An 18,877-nucleotide genomic window follows, 5' to 3' on the forward strand; every position below is an offset into this window, starting at 1 on the left:
CACTGCAGAGCAGCACTGCACCAGGCAGCCCTCCCTGAATAACACATTTAGTACTGACTGACCTTACTATAGCACAAGCTGATTCTTCAAACTTTGTTTTTCCCAGTTTGTTTGTGGCCAGGACAGTCCCTAATACCGGTAGAGCAAAAACCATTAAGGAGAGGTGGAATTACTGTACTAGTATAAAAATAAAGTTTTCTGCCAGGACAATTGTTGCAGTTTCGGGGGGGGGGGGGGGGGGGGGGGGGGGGGGGGGGGGGGGGGGGGGGGCACGGTGCCTGAATAACTGCCTAAACAATCTTCAAAGGCCAACAATCTTGCTCTTGGACAATCGGATGGATTTCTGGTATGTGAATAATTTTGGCAGCTCCATGGTCCAATTTCCCACATGGCTACTGTCGAATGATCTGTGATAAACTCTCGTGAACTTGATTTAATATTACTGGAGTGGTATTTTACATGTTGTGGGTAAAACTGTGGTCTAGAGACTGCTGTGATATAAAACTGAACTTCCCTGCAGAACAAACAGATCATACTGTCATCTGCCATCTGTGGCTCCATAGTTTTGTATTTTTTCCCTTACTTTCCATTCATTGTAGAGTAATGCTGTCATCATGAGTAATGCAGTGCTGGCATCACTCTTTTTGTAAAGACAGTTGAGGATGTGTCTGTATCTGAATAAACTTTACTGGAATTGTCAATGGACAAAACCAACCGGGGGTTGATGTGGTCCATCAGTTTGAGCTTTATGTTTCTTCAGGTCGATTGACAGACCAATTTAAACTTGTAGTACTGTGAGTTCACACAACATACAAGATCAATGAAAAGTGCACAATGTCTTCCCAGCTTTAGAGAAAAGAGGTTCACAGCAAATATAACTCTGTTGTATGATGGGATTAGTGATGTGGTAGATAAAATGTACTGATTTTATAAGGACAACATGTTAATATGGGATAAAAGCAAACAGCATCATCAGCAAATGAAATGGAAGCATATCAGAAAATGGAGAGTTTTAGGAATGCAGAGTATCATGGATGTTCACCACACTGTATAAAAAATACTGACAGAGACATTTGATTTCAGTGAATAAAACACTAGCAGTGCTATGCTATCAGTGCTATATCAGCAGCTCTACAAGGCTATAGGCATGGTGGTTTTTGAGTTTAATGCTAATGTTGGCATACAAACATGCTCACAGTGGCTACTAAAAATACTTCTGTTGAGCAGGTAGAATTTACTATGTTGACCATCTTAGTTTAGCATGTTAGCTTAACTTTAGCAATGAATACAAAGTACAGCTGAGGCTGATGGGAATGTCACTAGTTGTTTTTAGGTATTAGGTCATAAACAAGTATTAGACAAGTTTAAATTTTGGCTTTATAACTGCACTAAATGGAAGGTCAAGGGAAGATGAATGTCTACAAAGTTTCATGGCAATCCATCTAATACTGCTGTGATATTTCAGTCTGGGACAAAAGTGATAGTCTGACCAACCAACTGACATTGCTATGCCTTGAGTCATGCTGCAAACATGGCTAAAAAGTTGAATCCTACCCTCACAAGCGATATCCAACTGATAAAAGTATTTATGATAAAAGTATCAGTTAAGAAGTTGAATTGGCTCATAACACAACACCCTCCACGCCCTCTGTGGAGGCAAATAAGGTGCACTGCCATATTCAAATGTCTGAAGCTCTTTGCAACATGTGTTTGTGTTTCACATGTGCGTGCCCAGATTCCCCAACATAGATCAAGGCAGTCTGCTTTTTGTCTTTAAATAGAGGCTTTCCAATGGAGAAGGGGAGTTCCCCTTAATGAATGTATGAGTTTGCTGAGAAAGGCTCAGAAGCTGGCTCACAGTTGAAGGACTTTTCTGCCTCTTCCAGTACATGTCAAATGTAAGAACAGCAATGCACAAGGCACTACAGCTCAGACTAACACCCACTTCCATTCACAGGAATGCAGGCATGCAAATACAATGACAGAGTTTTGTGTTTGTAAGTAGCTATGACACAGATTATTGCACGTTACGTTAGCACTCACACTTACGACACTTGTGTGTTTTCACACGTTTGAATGTGGTATGTGCGTTTAGATAGCACACAGCCCACTGTAGCTTTCCACTCGCCACTCCCTTTACCCCCACACTAAGCACTGAGCTATGCCGTAGGCTTCTACTGTAGGAAGCTGACTCACTGCAGTTTCACAGCAGCTGAGCCTAGAATAACTTGACAGAGATGAAGTGACTAAATCTGCTGTGAAACCAGACCCGAATGGTCAGCGTGATTTCACAAAGAAAAATAAACAAAATCTGTGCACACAAATAGTGGTTGTTTAATCCCTCTTTGCTCTGTTTGACTGACTGACTGCATGTTAAAGCACAAACAGGCAACACAACAATGGAGTGTGGTATATTAAACACATACAACTATCTTTAATCTACTTTTAGTCCAGTCTTGTCTGTAGCCTATATTTCTTCTAAACTTTGTCTAAATGATACCATACATTCTTACATTCCTTCCTAGCTGCCGGCCTTTCCTCTCAAGTTTATTCCACTTCAGTTTGAAAACCGCTGTCCAGTGAACAGAGTGAGCATTCATACATTTTGATGTTTTCTGTATATGTCAAAATTATGTCATGGTTGCGCAGTAACCCTCACTATAAACAGTTTATGATGCTAACCCATTTGGTATTTTGAAGCTAACTAACATCTGACAGTTGGAGTTCACTGACACAAACACCACATTCTTGAACTGCAGTATGTTATTGAGAAAGCCGGATGATGAATATGCAAACATGGGCCTCACGAATGATTTCTTCCTTTAATTAAAAGGGCTGATTGGCAGGCAACTCCCCAAACAAACGCACCAAAACAGTCCTGCAGTTCTACTAGCAGAAAGCGCTAATGTTTTACAAATAATGGCATTTTGTCAAATATGGTTATTCAAGTAATTTTTCTGCAGTAACATTTCTGCTACGAAGCCGGAGCTGGAGCTGGGAGATGATTTCGCTAGCTTAGCATGAAGACCAGAAGCACGGAGAGGCTTGTAGTAGCATGTAGTCTGACTCTCAAAAATCCTCCTACTAAAGCTGAATACTTTTTAATTTGTAAAGAGCCACACCAGCCCATTACTTTTGTGTGTATGTTCAGCGTTGTATTGTGGGTTACCAGATGAGGTCTTTGAGTGCATGTTTTTCTCATAGGTAACTGTACAGATGAAATTGGAACCAAACCTGGCACCCGCACTGTAATAAGACTCCAGGTTGCACACCAAGAAATAGTTACACTGCGTAACTAGATGTCAATGTTTTTTATTAACAAAACAAGACACATCATGTATTATAATAGGCTTTTGAGGTGTTTTTAAACATTGGAGAAACCCAGGCTGTTTCCCCCTGCTTCCAATCTTCTTGCTAAACTGTAATTGACTCCCATCTCTAGCTCCATACTTAATGCACAAGCATTATTAAATCTCTACATGTTTTATTACCCAAGTGAAATTAACGTAAACTCATGGCTGCCTGAACAGGAGAACACCAATCTAAACATGGTTACATGCTTTGAAAACTTGTCAGCAGTGAGTTGATTTGTAGTTCAAACTTGGAAAATCACCAGCACGGTGGTTCAAGATGAGCGCTCCTATACAACTTCAAACCAGGAAAGTAATAAAAGAGGCTACCTGCTCCAAGCTGTGCCACCTCCTCCAGTTCTTTCTGAGTCTTGGCAGATGCAATGGCCTCTGGGAGTTTGATGGTGAAAGGCAGGACATCCCTAAGTTCAGGAAAGACAGGCAATAAATATGAAATAAATACAAAAACATGATGGGAGAGAAATCTGAACTATAAGAACATGATGTTTGTAATGTTTAGTGAGTCTGTCTCATGTGGTTAGGGTTACAGTGCAGTGTGTCCTCATTGTAAAGCCACAGGTTTAGTTGGCAAACAAAACCTGAACACTGACACACAGAGAAGTGAAAACACTTTCAATCACCACCGATATAAACATGTTGACATACCCTGTGTTTCCATTATAAAGTCATAGTTATGAATCTCTAAAGATATACAATACACATATGTTGGGGCTGTGAATGTGATTTAACATGCAGCTCAGGAAAAATTCAGAGCATTTGTGAAATGTTAAATGTCGGTTTGATTTGAGGTCCGTCTCCACAGTCAAATCCAGTGTCGTGTTTGTTATTGCTTGCGGCGCGATTTCCCTCTATTTCCTGTGTCTGTCTGAGTCTCCCGAGCTGGCACGAGCTAAAACAAGAAGTGAGAGCCTCGGGCACTGAGAGCTGACTGCTTACTCAACAAACATTATTTTCCACAGAGTTTACAGCCACAAATCACTCCTCATCACAGAGCAAAACATGGAGAAGCTGGGGATGTGATAGACGGACAGACAGAAAAAGAAATGGTGTTCATTTACCTGCTGATACAGTAGAAAGCCACGAGGCGAAACAGATCTGCAAAACTTATCCCAGATCCCTCGAGAGAGAAAGCTGCAAACAAATGAAATTACAAATGAAACTACAGTCTATTGATTCTTACATTTGTTTATAATGAGTCATTGTTTGAAGCTGCTATTAGTAACTTTTTGCACATTAGAAATCAACATGATATTACATCAGTAGCAAAGATAATAACGTTAATTCACAGCATATACTTATTTTTTTCATTACGTCATTGTTGCAGGTCATGGCAGGGACAGTTACCGGGGGTGGAGCCATGTTGCTTTGGAGGCGCGGTCTGATGCAAAAGTGGGGGCAACAGCCACAGCTGGGGGGGATGGGGGGGGGGGGGGGGTCAATGCTGCAACTAAAAGAGAAAATGGCTGGAACTGCAACTGGGGGCGGGGCTTGGATTGTCACTAGAGATGGATAGTACACTGAATCAGTACACTGCAGCTACAGTAGGTGGGGCCATACTACATGGGCTGTCCATCTTCTGCTGTCACAAGGAGACCCCCACTTAGGTCAGGCCCAGGTAGGGTACCATTTGAGACGGTCTGGACTGGTACTAGGGGGTGTCTGCAGCACTATGGGGAGTGCAGGGCTGGGGCTTGGCGATGCTGGACTAAGGTGGGGTTGTCACTGGGATGAAGCCATATTGCAGATAGGGTTGGTGGTGGGGCTGGGGCGTAGCAGTATCACACTGCATTATCTAGGTAGTGAGGGTGTTTCACTGAAGCGTCCTGCACTTTTTTGCAAAACCAGAGGCAACATTAACCAACTGAACAACCATTTCAAAAATGCTGTTACTGGAATGAAAACCCCAACCTCAAAGTCCCCAAGCACCATGCTGTCAAGCTTCTGCACCCTCCACTTAGCATACTAGTCATCACACCTTTTACTAGTTGACTGTTTTAGTTCTACTGATTTAGTTTTTGCAATACTTAACTTGATTTTATCATCTTTGGCCTTCAGCGTACTGTACGTCTAAGGGAAGACAAGCTTGAGTGGCAGTGGTTTTTAGTCATGTTAATGATGTAGCTCTAGGGACGGCGATGTCAGTCTGCCGGTTTGGACGGACTGAAATATCTAAACTATGGGGCGGATCACCATGAACTCTGGTGCAGTCATTCATGCCCCCCCTCAGGATCAACCACAATCTTTATGGTGATGACCTGACTTTTAATCTAGTAGCATCATCAGGTCAAAATTTTAATTTGTCCAATATTTTTTGTTAATGACCAAACACTTTCTAGTCATTTTCCCATAAGCCTCAGCTGTACTTTGTGATCAGAGATAATTAGTAAATGTTCTTATGCTAACACATTGAAACAAATAGTTAGCATGGTAAACATCATACCTGCTTAAGATCAACATGTTATCATAGTAACTGTGGGGGTGTCAGTACTCACAGAGAGCCTCACAGAGCTGCTAGCATGGCTCTTGATAGACTCCTGTTAGCCACACTAACAGCGTGGGTTTACCACCTTGGTCCAGAGTGAAATATCTTAACAACAACAATATCTTACACACTGAATCATGATGACTTTGATCCTTTGACTTTTCCTGTAGCAACAACATTAAGGTTGATGTTTTCTAATTTTTGAAACATATGTTGACAATTATAAGATGACACTCTTGGTCCCAGAGAATATATCCTACTCACTTTGGTGTTCCTCTAACTTTTAATTTAGCAGCACAGTTTACAGTGAATTGTCTCAACAACTTCTGTATGGATTGCCATGAAATCTGGTACCGACATTAGAAGCACGCTTCAAAACCCCTGCTCAGCTGACGTGCCTGTTGTTTCATGAAGCTAGCTCTACAGCTGCCCTTCACACTTATGTTTGGAACTAGGTGATCCGAGGCGTCTAGCCAACTCTGTCTTTATGTTTCTACATAAAGACACATTCAAAGACGCCATTTATACTTTTTAACTGGGTGTTTAGATCAGCTTCAAGAAAGAATCATGTTAATGAGCAAAGTGATTTTAAAAACAGACTGGTGTGTAGTATTCTTTATAAAACTATGTTGAAAGTGTTCATGCACAAGGCTAATTGTGCCGTACGGGAGGCCAGCTGGAGAGCAGCTGACCCAGATCTAAAGGCCAAACCAGGCCAAAGGCACTCCAGTCCCTCCCATGTGTGCTGTCATTCCAGTAAGGAAAATTCACAGCTGGTATGTCATCACACTTTGACTCTGCCACAGCTCCATAACTACAGTAACTCCCAATACTGAAGCACAACATTTGCAGGATTAAGTATTCTAACACTATGAGCATTGCTACAATTTTTGCTTTATGATAATAAAGTGTTAAACACTACAATAACGTTGTCTTACTGCACTCGTATGGCATCCTATGCCAACAGCATGTCCGATTTGAACTGCTATGTTCATGATACATAAAGTAAAATCACAACATACTAACAGTTAATAATGAGAGGCAAGATTGTAAAGCAGTTTTGGATGAAAGTGCTACATAAATGCAGCCGTGGAGTTAACTACAGCTCCACCAAACCTGTTCAATGACCACTCACTGCTGCTATGCAAACAAACATGTGACCCAGAACTAAGTGACAAAGTCACTGCTGTCAAAAAAAAAATAAAAATGTTTCCTTGAGATATAATCTTAGCAAACATTTCCTTCTTAAAGAGAAGTTACAGCCAGATCACATGCAGATCAATATGTATCACCTTATGCCAGAAATTCTATGAGACAGTTGCATTAAAAAAAAAAACCCAACAAATTAACAATATTCTAATTGAAGAATCAACTTGGTTTTCAGCCACATACACTAACACACACAACTGTGGGCTAAACTGATGTTCCTCCCGTCACACTCTCATTTCTCATTGGTGTACGGGTTTATCTTTGTAAAGAGTGTGTGGAGGTGGACAGGAAATGACTTCACTCTCTGACCTACAGTACAGTGTGACTGCAGGGGTGGCCACGGCTGAATGAGACACAATCAGGAGACCAGAGGAAACAGAGAGAAGACCATTTGAGGTTTCTGATCTGTCAAGGTCATTACAACTTCCTGAGTCGACTCATCTCAGTCAAATACTTCAAATCATTGATTCCATGATTGCTTTATGTGGTATAATCTCTTGAAACAAAACTTGAACATATTCTCGAGTCAATTTGAAATCTGTTTGACAGGATCTACATGATAATATCCTGATAGTAATCCATGATGCATCTGAACTCCAGGTACAGACACTTAAAACACACGTTACTTACTGTACTGGCTCTCTCTGACAGGGAAGTGGCTGATGGGAGTTTCTGACTGATCCTCCTTCACACGCACAGAAAGAACCTTCCTCTGCAGAGCGGCCGACTTCCTGACCAGGAATACCTGCACCAGGAAGGAATCAGAGGTCATGAAACATAAAACACTTTTAGAAAACACTAGAATGTTACATTAACATATGAATCCCAGGATGGTAAACCCCTCACCCCCGGTGGCTGTTTGAGCAGTATGTGGTTGGCCTTCTCTTCACTGATGGCCAGCAGCAGCCACACCGGGTGGGTTTGACTCAGCCTGTCCAACACGCTCATCCTCCGTCGCAAGGAGTCGTACCCAGAATCCCTTTCACCCCCCACACCGCCACAGTGGGGGGACTGCAGGTAAACGCCACTCACCTCACCCTCCAGCCTGGCAGAGAGACACAGAGTGAAACACTTATGCCATCTGCTGGTGAAAATCAGCACCAATGTGAATATGTATTTACAAATCAGAAGAAATGAGATTTAACAGAAAACAAAACAGAACCAGCTGATAGAAATATATGTTCTGTCTCATCAAGGCGACATTTCCAGATATGATCAGGGGAAGAAAAAAAAAAAAAAAAATCAGATCAGTGAGGTTGATGAAAGTTTTGTGTAAGTGCAAGAGAAATGTGTGAAAGACAGCTTTACCCTTGTAGTTCCACGGGCTCCTTGTCCATAGTGGGAGAGGTCTGGACCATCTCCTTCTTCAGCTCGCCGATCTCCAACGCGAATGTGTCAATCAGCTGGAAGAAGACAGAACGAGAGGCTTTGACTGCTGAGGGAACACGACAAGGAGAAGAGGAGGGGGAACGGTGATAAACGAAACTGACAACATTGCTCAAGCATGAATTACAAAGCAAAAACACTGGGATTTTGAAACGGGCAGAGTTCTCTGGTAAATGTCGAACAAAGGGGAAGGGAAACAGTTAGTCATTTTTCCTGTGTGTGGACCTCATTTCCTACAGGCAGGAAACACAGAGACAAAGCATCGTCAAAAAAAAATGACACAGCGCAAGATTCACAGTGAGCAGAGACACGTTTACTGTGATGTCACACATGGAAGTTTTTATTTAATATGACCAAACCTTCTACAATAAATAGCACAGCTGTGTGTGAGGACATGTAAACATCTGGATAAATCAGGAAAGCTTGCGAGATTGCATCTCCCATATCATACAGGGTTAGTTTTAGAGTGACAAAGATTAAAAAAAAAAATTGTCACCACTCTCGATTGCAGATACAGACAATTTATTTTGGTATCACTTCCATATGCAAGATTGTCAGCAAACGGCAGCTTAAAAGTTTTGTTTATTCATGTCAGACATGTGGGTTGGGTGGGCAGGACTTCTACAGGTATTTACAGCTCAGTGATTCTTTTTGTAAAAAGGTGAAAGGTTCTAATCTGAGAGAACTGCCAATTGTTGTTCATGTATTTATTGATGCATACAACTCAGGAAAAATGAAAGGTCTCATCAGCAAGTTGTACCATGGCATCACATCACTGAATAAGGGCACTACAGACTACGTGAAATGACGATGGGAAAAGAGCGGGACATTGAAGACGTGGCTGCATGCTTGGGAAATACAGTCATCCTCCACCAACTCTCGGACCTGGAGCGACTTCTGTTGGAAAAACTTGATTTGCTTTTTTATCAACCCCAAACAGAAGTCTAAACAAACTGGTACTCAGCTATCATGCCGGAGGGAATGTGGAGAAATTATTGTTGATCACACTGACGTCTTCTGGACTTTTCCTTCACACGGAATCTGAAAAGTGTGTGCATGACGTGTCCAGATTTGACTTATGATGAGAGAGGAGTGCGATTTTTGACACAAATCTGGTTGAAGTACCTTAATTGTTTCCATGAGCTGTGGATGTGACTCACAGCTCATGGAAACAATTAAGGTGGATTAAATCACTGGACCGAACAACAACAACTGACTTCCAGTTGTTTTTAGATCACTGGCATACACCTGTTCCTTTCACCTCACAATATCTCTGCCCCCCCCCCCCCTCCCCCACCCCCCGACACACACCACTAATCTGGAGTAATGACGCATAAGAGAATACATTCTGTCAGAATTCATTCCTAAATAAGCACTTAAAGCAACAGGAAAAGAGCCTGAGCTGAAAAAAAACTGCTCAGTTAATGACTGCAATAAACTGCTTTCATGTTGCGTTGTTTTTTCTGCATTTCCACATTCCCCCATTCCACATTTTAGAGCTCTCCCAAGGATTCAGAGCCTCCTCAAACCGACCCAAGCAGATGTCGAAATCTGGATGCTTTGCACTGATGATCTAGGTCAAACAATAAAAACAAAACAAGATTGCCAAACTGCACAATGTAATGAAGACCAGAAATTTAAGACAGTCAATGGGAAATTCATGTCATATTGTCAGAGTGGTCTTGATGTGGTGAACTCTACTCGTGTAGTTCAAACACAAAGAATTACATAGAAATGTTCTTAAATCCAGGTTTTGGTGGGTTTTTTTGAACACTTTCTGCACCTGAACAAATGCATCCATTACACACTTTCAACCAGCAGGAGGCGGCCTTTTCCAAACTATCCTACACCAGTGTGGCTGCAGGCCAGACCACAGTAACCATAGGCTCCTGCTAATCCTCCCCCCCTAGCAGGACTAAGTGGAGCCAGCTCTGTTAAAGCCTCAGACTCCCCCGGCAATCTGTCAGGTCAAAACTCTATTACGCAATATAAGTTGACAAGTTAGCTCCAGAGTGACTGATCTGAAGATTTTACAGAGACAGCGCAACAGAAGTGGAAAAACTGGCAGCAAAAAGTGTCATTTTCCCTTTCAATAGCTGTGAGAACCTTAAAACCAGATGCTACAAAATAACCAAAGTGGCAGAATAAACTGTCTGACCCCTCAATTAGTGCATGTGACTGTGGTTAATCCCAAACAGGGAAATATGTGGAAAATCAAGTTTTCAGCTAAAGTAACAAAGAATGATCCCACAAGCTGTTGACATATGTTAGTTACTGGACAACAACATATGGATTTGACGTACACTATACCACACGGTACAGCAGTCTTTACAGTACAGCTGAAACTAAAAGTCTATTAGACCATTAGAAAAATATTCTTTAACTGCTTTGTTTTAAAGATCAGTCTATCATTTCTGAAAAGGCATCACTCGTCCTCTGGTTTCAGTTTGTCCGGTATGAGGATGTGCTGCTTTTCTCTCTTTTAAATCATTGCACATTCAGTATCTTTTGGTTTCAAACTTTGGTCTGTTTGGACAAAACAAGACATTTAAACACCAGACTGCAAAATGATAATGGGCACTTTTAAGTATGTCCTGACATTTTATAGATAAAACTATTAAAGGATTAAGCAAGAAAGCAAACTGCAGATTAATCAATATAAATAATAATAATAATATGATGCAGACAAAAATCAAGCAGCTGGACCTGCTTGACACCACTAACCTCAGGGACTGAAGTAAGGTTAGATTAGTAATTCGACAAAGCTGGTGTCTGCCCCTGCACAAGCCCAAGGTTTAGTGTGTGTCAACTTGTTTGCGGTAATTTGATTGTCTGAGCATTTGTTTAGGAGTATGAACCACTAAAGCACAATATCAACTGACATGCTGAGGACCTTAAAGGACTAGTTCGTTATTCTGGGAAATACTTCTGGCTGAGAGTGGCTTTACGTGGTGCTGGTGATGAACTATTTCAGCTGAGACTCCAGGAAGTCACTGCGCCCGGCAAAGAAATATAATAACCCCCCTCGTACAACCATGACTTAAGATAACTTTTTATGTTTGTTCACCTCTGGACAGAGCCATCTGTTTGTCCCTGCTTCCTGCCTTTATGCTAAGCTAAGCTAATTGTCTTCTGGCTGTACAGAAGCTTTAATGGACACTAGATATTTATTTTAAGACGTTCATTAATGAGGTTTCTATCCAAATGTAAGAAAATCAACAAAAGAAAATACTAAATAATGCATGTTTCCATCCATTACTGTTCTGCATATATTATATGTGTATATATTTTGCATTATTGCATTTTTTTATATGCAAGTTGAAAATGCACATGCATGTTGTATAATCCTAAATCAGTTAGTATTTAATGTTGAACACATATTGTACACAATGCAACAGGGGACATTGAGTTACTAGGGGCCAAGCAGCTATTTCTTTCCCTCAGGGCCCCTTAAAGGGTTAAAGCAGCCCTGGAAAGAATAGACAGATAGTTATTACCTTGTGCTAATAGACAGGCATTGAATTATATGAATGAAAATGGAGGAACAGAGCCAGAGGAGAAGACATGGGAAATTCCTGAGCTATAAAATGAAGGTCAGTGAACACGAGAGTTGCTGAGTGACTGGATCTGGGCAGAGAGCCTCTGGGAACTCTGACGGTGGCGCCGTATTTCACACTGATGACTTCTAGAGGAAAAAGACTGATATCAAGGAAAACACTCAACAACAAAAGTCTGCCACTGACTTTTACGAGCCTTCATTTATCTTTGTTTCACTTCATTCTCTCTGTACAACACACGGACACAGAGCTAGACAGAGTGAAGTTTATTTGTTCAGCTCCTTTAACATTATTATATGCATGTGTGCATGTGTGCATGTGTGTGTGTGTGTGTGTGTGTGTGTGTATGTGTGTGTGTGTGTGTGTAGAGGTAAGTGATTCTCTGCATGGGCTGCTGTTGAAGCCATGGATGGAGTCAATGGGAAACTATGTGTTTGGTTTAGTCGCACAGACACATACAGAGAGCACTTAAACAGGGGCAGTGAGGATGGAAAAAGCTGCAAAGGAAGTTAAAAGTGAGACGACATTCAATTTTTGTTTCTTAGTTCATTGTCAATTGTCGTCCAAATCTGCCTGTTTTTAGTTTTGAAAGTGCTTTACTTTGATTTACAGTGCAACTGTAGATGCAGATGCAGCCAGGGGAGGGCTGTCACCTCTTACTGAGACAGTGTGCATCACAAGTCTTAGGTCCCTCGCTCGTTGACATTACACAGAACAGCAAGACGTACACTGGATCAGGCTGCAGGTGCTTTGAATACAGTATGTACTACATTAGTGTACAACACAATATGACAAATTACTCTTTCTATTTCGTTCGTTTTATCAATGTACAGTCAAATGCAGTAAAAGCTGTAATCCACACAATAATACTGATGTTACTGATGTTTGTAAAGAAAGTGCAATTCAACGGTAAGTGTTGTTTTTGAAAACATGAGCGTCTGACTTCAAGGATGTGAGGCGAAGGACAAACGATTCGCTTTTCTACCATCAGCGAATACACTGATCAATTTAGGACGTTCACGTCAGTACTGAGGGTAAATAATAAAAGAACGTACATATGATATTATATTAATCATGCTTTTTCCACCTTAAAGTAAAACCCACGCTCTCTCTCCATGACCTGGTGAGTTATCCACACACTCATCTGCTTCAGCATTGATTATTGTGATTCATTGTGATTCATTACTCACAGGAACCAAAAAAAATGAAATCACGGAGGCTTGCAGGTTCCTTATGTATTTTTAAATCTCTTTTAAAAACATACTTTTATAGATGTGCTTTTATGTGATGTTGTCTTTCATCTTTTAGCATCTGTGGTTTTAATGTCCTCTGGTGATATACTCAGTGTGGGCATCACTGTGTTTTCTTTTCATGCTTTAATCTAAAATCGTATTGATTATTTACATGTGATTTTATTGTGTGCTTTGTTTATAAATGTGCAGACAATGTTACGCACTGTGTAAACGAAACCACTCTGCTTTATACTGAGTTTCAGCTCATTGTTTAGCTGCCTGGGCTGGTTTGCTCCACTCACTCAGCAGACAGCTGTTTTCAGCAAGAAGCTCTAAAAACCCACTGTGTGCGCTACCTGCTCAAAGGGTCAAGTTGATAAAAAATTATCTATAAGCATAAATTCATCATCTCTCTTAAGAATGCACAAGTAAAGGTTCCTGAGAGAAATTTGAGAGGAAGCAGAAAGATTTTTATATGAATAATGTTTGAAACAACTGATTAACGTTGCACTCTATGTTTGTTTAGTCCCAACAAAAGAGAGGCTGCAGGACATGCAGGTTAGGTTGAGTGGTGACTAATTGCCTTTTGGTGTGAATGGTTGTTTGTAGAGCCCGACCGATATTGGATTTTTGAGGCCGATGCCAATACCGATATTAGGGAGTAAAAAAATCTGATATCGATATATCGGCAAATATATATATACATATATATATTTCACACTTGTGAAAAAGATATGTAATGAGAGCAGGATATTTTACAGTTCAACAATAAACTTTATTGTCCAAAATAATGTCAGTGCACTGAAACGGTAAAAACTTCCCTGGGAATTCAATAAAATAACTATAAAAATAAATAACTATAAAAGAAAAACTTAGGAACAAATATGTATATGTATATATATATATACTATATATATATTTAACTAGAATGAACACAAAGGATCAAATATGCATAAAATGCTGCCTATATAACTTTACTTGACTCGAGCATTTCCACTGCATTATTGCTTCTTAATAAAAGTTTTCATCTCAGTGCATATCAGAGAATATATGTACCGATACTGATATATGTATGATAGACTGGGGACAGATCCAGGGTGTACCCGTCAGCTGGGATTGGCTCCAGTCCCCCCCAGACCTTATAAGGATAAGCAGATGGATGGACTCCGGGCAGTCAGCTTCAACCAGCAAGACGTGGTTCACATGACCGACTAGCACTACAGCTACTGAGCTACTCAGCTAGCGTGTATCCTGCTGGCTGCCACTATTGGGTGTCTAAGGTAACACATGTAACATGGGAAATAGTCCACCCTGTGGGTTTGATGTTGCTTTTATTTAAGAATTGAGTCTCTTCAGTGAGACAGATACCAGGCAGTCAGATTCTGCTCTTAACTAAACTCTGACCAGGGATGTAAATAGTAGGTTTTTGGTTTTGTGGGCCTCGTGATTCAACCAGTTTGTAGTTTTGTTGTGTTCTAAAAACGAAGAGTCGAGTCAGCCCCCCACCCCCCACCCCCACCCCCACCAAAAAAAAACAACAACATGTGTTACACAGGAAGTGAGTGTTTTACATTTCCATGTGATTTTTGGAAAGTCAGCTGCGTCATCATTGGTCCTTACCTTAAAGAAGCTCCCGCTCCTGTCTGTCAGGCCGCTGGGGGGGTTCCCTGATGCTGAGCTGAAGGCCATGTCGTCTTCCTGTCCTCAGGACCGGCTCCCTCTTACGTCTGAGTCTGTGTGTTTACGTCTGAGACAGCGTCTGCAGGGGCCGGAGCTCTGTGGGTCAAAAAACACACTTCAGTCCAGACACTTCATCTGTGGTGCGACCAGAGGAAATTCCTGCTTTGCCCACAGCCAGTATTACAGAGCTGCCGGGCTGCTGGAAGGCTTTTACCGTGACTCTCGTATTCTCCTCTCTCTCTACTTCTCTTTCTCCTCTTCCTCTCTTTCTCCTCTCCCTCCCTCACTACTTGCTCTCTACACATTCACCTCTCTTCTCACTTTCCTGCCTCCTCTCTCTTCATGCTTCTTTCCCTCACCCCTTCGTCTCAGTTTGTTGCCTCAGTCCTTTTTTTAAAAAAAATCTAACTCAAATCCTATTTTTTTTTTTTGGCTGAACTGCTGTCCTCTCATTACCTGTCTCCACTGTTTCCTTTCTCTCTTGCTCTCTCCCTCTCTCTCACATTCTCACTTTCTTTTCTATATTTTGTTCCCATGTCCTCATACATACATAATTAATTTTCCATCTTGGAGAGCCTTGGTTCCAGCACAGCTGCCCGTCTTCCCCACCCATCGTAACTAAGTTTTGGGCCTCTGGGCTTCGGTAAGATGCTTCCAAATCGACCCTTTGTCACACTCCTCAACAAAGCTGTGAAAAAGCGAAGGGAATTTAATGAACCTGCTATTTATCTCAAATTAGAAGAGCCCATAGTGAAATGACATGTAATCACTGCCTCCTCCTTATTTTTCATTCTATTTTATTCTCTGTTGTTTGGTTTCGCTCTTAGTCAGATTTTTCTTTCGTTATCTGTGTGTTTTTCTGTCTGTGTACGAAATGTCCCTCCACCCTCCTCTCTCTGTCTCACTCTCTTCCATCTCTCTCTCCAGCCAGGCTGAAACTATTAGGCCAGCCCTTCCCTTCCTGGCAGAGGTTCACAGTCCTCTCGAAACCAGGCGATGCTCCGTTCGTTTGTCTGTCCACACACATGAACTTCTCATCTCACACAGGAAGGAAGGCACCACCACCACTGGAGGGGGGGGGGGGGGGGCAGCATACTTTTAGACAGTCGAATGTGAAACTGACCATTTCTAAATAATGTTTTTGTTCAGCTTCATTTACCAACATGGAAACATCGGTAACTTCCCCCTGTGGTCAGTGTTTAACAAGTCGCAGTAAAGAATAAATGTAGTACTGTGAAATTTTATCTGCAGCTATAAATCTTGGCCCTTTTGGTTTTCCAGAACAACCAGTGTGCCACAAATAATCTGGCATCAGAAGCTGAATGTACAGTATCATAATACAGACAGTAATTCGACAGAGTCCTTTCAGTGTCTCAGTGTTTCATATGTCCAGCTGTGGCCTCTTGTCCCCATCAACTACAATATAGATGGTGGTTTCATTATATTATGCACTGCTCACTTTGCCCCATTGGTGAATCAAGTCCTGTAATATCTGTCTTGCTGACACAGTTAGTCCAATAATCCATTAATTAATCAATATAAAATGAAGAAATAACAAATTAATCATCTGTCCTTCCATCCATTCATTAGCTATACCGCTTATCCTTTGAGGTTCGCGGGAGGGGGGGGGATTAAAATCATATATCAAGCAATAACACCAAATATTTTCTGGTTTCCGCTTCTAGAATTTCAGGATTTGACATTTTCTCTTATATATCGTTGTAAATTCAATATCTTTATGGGAATTTTTCAATATAGACTAATAACCTTTTTTTCAAAATTATTCTTTTGGGCAGTTTTTGCTTTTATTCTGATAGGGACAGTGAGAGAGTGACAGGAAAACTGGGGAGATAGAGGTGATGACATGCAGCAAAGGCCCATGGATTGGACTCGATGCCATGGCACCTGTGGTAAGGACTGAGCCTAATTGGTACACGCTCTACCAGTTGAGCCTACCCCCCTCCCATATGCATAATTCAACATGTTCACAGTCTTGGTTTAGCGTGCTGGCATGCTAATATTTGCTAATTAGCCCTAAACGCAAAGTACAGCTGATGATGATGGGGAATAGTGATTAGTTTTGCAGGTGTCAGGTCATAAAAGAAATCAGTAAAGAAAATAATGTTTAGTTGCAGCCCTAACAAACAGCAACAGAGTCAGGGAAGCCAGTTACAGTAAATGGTGACTTATTTACATATCTGGTGACCTGTGCAGAGACTGTGCCCGTTTCCTAACTGTCTGAAAGTAGAACTGATAAGTCTGGGACGATGGTTTCATTTCCACAAACTGAGGAAAGTGAAGAAACAAAGGAACAGAGAGCCTGAGAGACAAATTAAAAGATGAAATTTGCAAAACAGTTCCCACTAAGGAAGTTCCTGTAAATCAGTTTGTGATGATTGTCCATGTCCCTGTGCTGTTGATACTGAAACAGATACTCTGCTAGTGACAGTGCCAACCAAAACTCTCGACAGTAAAATAAACAATGTTTCCAGATGCATAAACGTCTGAGCCGCAGATAAATCAGAGAGCATGCTGGGTACTGCAGATAGCCTCCCACCAGGGCAGCTCATCTTCACAGCTCTACTTGGCAAAACCAGATGTGAACCCCCCCCCAAAAATAAGAAAAAAACAAACAAACACTAAAATTACATCAAACTCTTCACTAATGTCAGAGTATTTTCCTCAGTCAGTACACACGGACCCGTGTGTGTGTGTGTGTGTGTGTGTGTGTGTGTGTGTGTGTGTGTAGTCTACATGAGTGTGGGTGCGCATGTGTGTGAGAGCCTCAGCTGCAAGTAAACAAAGACACATCTGAGCACGCAGCCCTCCCTCGCAGAACCGCAGAGAAGCCCCTTGGCACGGCAGCACAGAGACACACTGTTCCCAAGGTAAACACACGTACATGCCCACATATGTCCGTGAAACACGCAAACACACATTTACAAATTCTCCAGTTCAGTCACAGCGAGAGACGCAGACGCCCCCTCGCACACACACAGATTTCATTGTGTTTTACGTAATGATCATAAAAAGGAGCTCCACAGCAGGACTCCATTACGCTCTGCGCTATTTCGGGTTTAAAGCCCAATCTGATGGTGGGACCCTAATTTTCTCCCAGTGGGTGTCAGGCTGGCTGTGAGGCAGTGTTGTCCTGTATCAGAGCTGATGAATAGCTTCAGTGTTTGATGGTCCTGGAGGCGGCACATTTGTGAATATGAGGTTCAGCATCATCCTTATATTTACAGATGTTCTGTCAGAAAAAAATTCAATCTGGTGATGATCCTATGATGTTTAACTTTCAAATTTTAATATTTTCTGTCTCAATGTTTATCTGTGTTCCTGCATATCAGAGAGCATGTTGAGTAACGGGCAATACTTTCAAATAAAGCAACCCTTAAATGCCCAGTTTATAAGCTGTAACTGATGGTTTTAGTTAATAATTAAAAGTTAATAAATCATTTACTAATGCTTGATAAATCAGTAATAAGCCATTATAATGAACAAATATTAGATTGCTATCTACCCCTTGGTTGGTGTTTATTCTCCTCCTCCTGTTTTTTTTACCTACTTTTTTACATTCATTTGATGGACTGGTTAAAAACATCTAAACTCCATTTATGTATCATCTTATTAAAAAGGTCTAAAAATAACCGGACCTATGTTATACATTTAGTTGAGTTATGTACTCATATTACCCCAAATGTTTCCAGCAATTTTCAAACCTAGAGAAATCTGTGATTGTAATCATGGTAACAGTCTGTTTCATTTTATCGCCTGTCAATGACATCACATCCCCTTTGCGTCAGCGTTGTTGTTGTCTGCCAGAAGCTCAAAATTGACTTTCATCTAGTTTTACGCCACAGTTTTACGCTTTTATACATCTTGGTCATTTTCAACTATGTATTTGAACTGGATGAAGATTTTAGTCAATGGACATTTGGATTTTAGGTTATCAGAGAA

General features: G+C 41.2%; 1 protein-coding gene across 4 annotated transcripts in view; it reads right to left on the reverse strand.

The window, feature by feature from the left end:
- Positions 1 to 18,877, reverse strand: part of rin2 (Ras and Rab interactor 2) — a 36,854-nt gene that overhangs the window by 12,118 nt on the left and 5,859 nt on the right. For 2 of the 4 annotated variants that reach the window (XM_022739949.1, XM_022739952.1), the window contains exons 2-7: positions 14,858 to 15,013; positions 8,371 to 8,465; positions 7,909 to 8,107; positions 7,693 to 7,807; positions 4,430 to 4,502; positions 3,681 to 3,772 (exon numbers count right to left, since the gene is read on the reverse strand). In XM_022739949.1, coding sequence (XP_022595670.1) covers positions 3,681 to 3,772; positions 4,430 to 4,502; positions 7,693 to 7,807; positions 7,909 to 8,107; positions 8,371 to 8,465; positions 14,858 to 14,926 — 643 coding nt within the window. In that variant the 5' untranslated portion in view covers positions 14,927 to 15,013. Of the gene's footprint in view, positions 1 to 3,680; positions 3,773 to 4,429; positions 4,503 to 7,692; positions 7,808 to 7,908; positions 8,108 to 8,370; positions 8,498 to 14,857; positions 15,014 to 15,467; positions 15,583 to 18,877 lie in introns of those variants that run through there. The other 2 variants (XM_022739950.1, XM_022739951.1) reach the window with 2 other exon arrangements.

This window comes from Seriola dumerili, unplaced genomic scaffold, assembly GCF_002260705.1.
Source record: "Seriola dumerili isolate Sdu_G_001 unplaced genomic scaffold, Sdu_1.0 BDQW01000050.1, whole genome shotgun sequence".
NCBI lineage: Eukaryota > Metazoa > Chordata > Actinopteri > Carangiformes > Carangidae > Seriola > Seriola dumerili.